Below are 4,415 nucleotides of genomic sequence, written 5' to 3'. Positions count from 1 at the left end.
TCCTTTCACCATACTTATTCAATATGTCTGCTGAGCAAATAATCCAAGAAGTAGACTATATGAAAAAGAGCGTGGCATCAAGATTGGGGGAAGAATCACAACCTGCAATATGCTGATTACACAACTTTGCCTGCTGAAAGTGAGGATGACTTGAAGCACTTACTGATGAAGATTCAAGAATACAGTCTGCAGTATAGATTACACCTCAATATAAAGAAAATAAAAATCCTCACAACTGGACCTATAAGTAGTATCATGGTAAATGGAGAAAATATTGAAGTTGTCAAAGACTTCACATTGCTTGGTTCTACAATCGATGCCAATGAAAGCAGCCAGGACATCAGATGATGTATGGCACTGGGAAAATCAGCTGCAAAGGACTTCTTTCAAGTGCTGAGGAGCAAAAGTATCTCCTTGAGGACTAAGGAGCTTGACACAAGCCATGATATTTTCAATCACCTCATATGCATGTGAGAGCTGGACAATGAATAAGGAAGACTGAAGAAGAGTTGATGCTTTCAGTTGTGGTGTTGGTGAAGAATACTGAAACTACCATGGACTGCTAAAAGAACTAACAGATCTGTCCTGGAGGAAGTGCAGCTGAAATGATCCTTGGAAGCGAGAATGGCCAGACTTCATCTCACCTACTTTGGTCATGTTGTCAGAAGGAAGGGACCATTCACTGGAGAAGGATGCTTGGTAAGGTGGAGGGTTAACAAAAGAGAGGAAGGCCTTCAACGAGATGGATTGACACAGTGGCTGTGGTGATGGGCTCAAGTATAGCTAAGATCACCAAGCTGGCACAGGACTGGGCGATATTTCATTCTGCTGTGCATACAGTTGCTATGAGTTGGAGACAACTTGACGGCACCTAACAACAACAACAAAGAACAAAGATGTCACTTTGAAGATTAAGGTGCATGTGGTAGTTAAGGTTATGTGTCAACTTGGCTGCCCTGGTTTTAACCTGCTGGGCAGTTGGATGCAGTTATTCCCCATGATGAGACTGGTAACCAACTCCATAGTGGAATCTACTGGGACAGGGATGTGGTCTGCTTCCAGTATATGAGAAGCTTTGAGAAAGGTCTCTACAACTTTTTGGCACACTTGGACCCTGCAGGTAGCCGAGCCTTCATTCAGCAGCCTGCCATGTTTCCTGTTGATCTTGGGACTGTCTCTGGACCTGAACTAGTGGCTGTCATGTTATTTGGTAATCTTGGGACTGTGCCATTTTATCTGTCAACCTTGAGTTTGTCAGCCTCAGCAGCCAGCAGCTGCCTGAGTTAAAGAGAAGCTTCCAGCTTCAGTGGGCTGGGAGCAAAAGGCAGAGCTAAAGTCCAAGGTTGAGGGGATTTCCCCCAGCCCCTAGAGCTGGCACTTTGAACTTGGACTTCTAGCCTCCTAAACAGTAAGAGAATAAATTCCTATTTATTCAAGTCACCTATTTGTGGTATTTTCTGTTAGAGCCAGCACTAGAGGACCAAAACAGTGCACCTGACCAAAGCCAGGTTATTTTTAGTTGCCTCATATGCATGGACAATGAATAAGGAAGACCAAAGAAGAATTGGTACATTTGAAATATTGTGTTCATGAAGAATATTATATATCATGGACTTTCAGAAGAACAAACGAATCTGTCTTGGATGGTTTGGCCAGAATTCTCCTTAGAAGCAAGGATGGCAAGACTCGCCCCTCATACTTCTTTGGTCACATTGTGAAGGGAGACCAATCCCTGAATAAGGTTATCATGCTTGGTAAATTAGATGGCCAGCAAAAAAGAGGAAGACCCTCAACAAGAGGGATTGGCACAGTGGCCACAACAATAGGTGCAAGTGAAGCAATGATAGTGAGGATGATACAGCACCAGCAGCTTTTTAGTTGTGTTGTACAGAGGGACACTATGAATTGGTATCGACTTGATGGCATCTAACAAGAGCAACAGCAAAAAGGTACTTGAGCATTTTCTAGGTACCAGCTCTGGTGGTGTAGTGCCTAAGGCATTTGACTGCTAACCAGAAGGCTGGTGGTTCAAACCCACCAGCCACTCCTCGGAAAGAAGGTTGGGCAATCTACTTCCATAGCGATACTGCCTCGGAAACCCAAGAAGGGGTTGCTGAGTCAGAGATGACTCCATGGCAGTGTGTTTGGTTTTGTTGGTAGCACGATGGTTGTCTTAGTTGCCTAGTGCTACTGTAACACAAATATCACAAGTGGGTACCTTTAAAGGACAGAAACTTATTTTTTCACAGTTCTGGAGACTGAAAGTTCAAATCAAGGTTTTGAATGTGTAGATTCCTTCCTTGTTGATACCCCTGGGTATTCCTTGGTCTTCACAATCCTTGACTTGTAGACAATTCTTACACAGCATTTGTCTTCCTCCAGCGTGTGTGTTTCTGTCAATTCTGCTCTTTTTATAACTAGATGTAATCAGATTTAGAATGTCTTTCTCTGGCATGATCTCATTAACATAACAAAAGAAACCCTTAATTCCAAATAGAATCATATTTACAGATAGTATTATCAACACATATTAGGATTTCAACATTTTTAGGGGATGCAATTAAATCCACAAAATGACAAAATTATATTTCCCTAAGTTACCTCATTTAATTCTCATTAATCCTATTAAGTTAATATATCAACTTTATTTTACTTAGGAGGAAATTGAAGTTTAGAGGGGTTAGATTATTTGTCCAAGTTTACGTAGCTAATAAGCAATTGATCTGGGCTTAAAGTTTACACCTACTCAGTCCAACTCCAGAGCCTAAGTGCATAGTGATTGTGCCCTGTTGCCTCTGTAGACAAAACTTATTTTTCATTACCAAGACTAAAGTAGACTTCTAAAATCTAGCATAAAGTAAAATGGCTGAGGAGGAGAAGCAAAAGACTTTGATAATCTTCAAACTGCATAACCTCTGAACTACTCTGATCTCATTTGGGTCTCCTTGGTGCTTATTACCACACTTGGAGATTAGTGGACCCACAATATTTGCTGCTGATTTCCTCAATTCTCTTTTAGGTCTGTTACCTATCTTTGGGAGGTCCTCAAGTCCAGATAAACAGACTTAAAAGTCATGTTCACATCACTACATCATTCCAGCTATCTTGGTATTTGTGTAAATGACTATTTCAGAAATTGCTACAATAATATAATACCCTAAATGTCAATCACGATTTTAAACTCTTAGAAGCCTGCTGTGTATTGTTCTGGCTTCAAGTGAGACTTCAAAAATGTGGTCACTCTTCTTACTTTTTTTTCCTAGAATCTCAGAGAATATAAAATCAAATAAAGCATTATAGATGCATAAACTTTCCATCCTCCTCAGCTATCTCTGCTTGAGACTTATGAGAGGAAATGATCCTACTGGCCACCACACCAGGGTATAAGAGAAAGCAATAAAATCAGTAACATACAACCAACTAAAATCCAAACCCATTGCTGCTGAGCTGATTCTTATTCACAGCAACAGAGCAGAACTGCCCTATTGGTTTTCCAAGGCTATAATCTTTATGGAAGCAGACTGCTGCATCTTTCTCCCATGAAGCTGCTGATGGGTTTGACCCACCAACCTTTTGGTTAGCAGCCCAGCATTTAACCACAACCTTATAAATATCGCCTGACTGCCTAAGCTTTGTGAACTTTCCTCACGTTTTCAAGCATCTCTTTCACAAGAAGCCAAGGGCACCACAAAAGAATTACTGAAAATGTAAGCATTATAAGACGTTTTTATTTTTAATACTAAAATACCTTATGAAAATTTATTGCACAGAATAAATTTTGTCAGTCTCTGTCTTTAAAGGCTTTCAACAACAAGTCTGCTGCTAGTCCTGGAGTCAAGGCCCCACTGAGGACCCTTCTTTCCAGAAGAGGAATCTGTTCCCGCACTGTGGAATGGGTCCTGAAATGTTCTAACACACTTTCCTGGATGAGATTCCACATCCAAACTTTCTGCTGCTTCTGTCGTTTGGCAGTCAACTCTCCACTGGCAAGCATTAGGTCCTGGAATTCTTTCATATTATCCCACATTTCAGTGATTCCCTCTCCACTTCTGGAAGAAATACGAATTACCTATTGAAAAGGGAAGAACCAGAACCATTTTACTTAAAATGAGAGAAAACATTTTTTATGAGGAACTCTGATATTTTCCAATTAATTTTTACAGTCTTCAGAAATAGTCAAGTGGCAAAAATGAGATATTTCATAGCTGTGGCAAAGCAAATATACTAAGATATAGACTGAGCTAGTATTCCTAAGATTTCTAAGTACATAGAAAATGTTGTTGTTGTTGTTAAGTGCTGTCGAGTCGTTTCCGACTTATAGCGACCCCATGCACAGCAGAATGAAACACTGCCCGATCCTGCACCAGCCCCACAATCCCTGCTATACTTGAGCCCATCATCGCAGCCACCGTGTC

The 4,415-nt window shown here is 40.8% G+C and overlaps 1 protein-coding gene across 1 annotated transcript in view; it reads right to left on the bottom strand.

The window, feature by feature from the left end:
- Positions 1-3,781: 3,781 nt before the first annotated feature.
- Positions 3,782-4,415, bottom strand: part of MMAA (metabolism of cobalamin associated A) — a 23,618-nt gene continuing 22,984 nt past the window's right edge. The window contains exon 6 of the mRNA XM_007944107.2: positions 3,782-4,069. Within this exon, the coding sequence (XP_007942298.1) occupies positions 3,782-4,069 (288 nt within the window). The remainder of the gene's footprint in view (positions 4,070-4,415) is intronic.

The sequence above is a fragment of the Orycteropus afer genome, unplaced genomic scaffold, assembly GCF_000298275.1.
Source record: "Orycteropus afer afer isolate SDZICR_OR568_19922 unplaced genomic scaffold, OryAfe1.0 scaffold00120, whole genome shotgun sequence".
NCBI classification, from domain to species: domain Eukaryota; kingdom Metazoa; phylum Chordata; class Mammalia; order Tubulidentata; family Orycteropodidae; genus Orycteropus; species Orycteropus afer.
The sequence above is the reverse complement of the archived record's forward strand: the minus strand, read 5'-3'. Positions and strand labels throughout refer to the sequence as shown.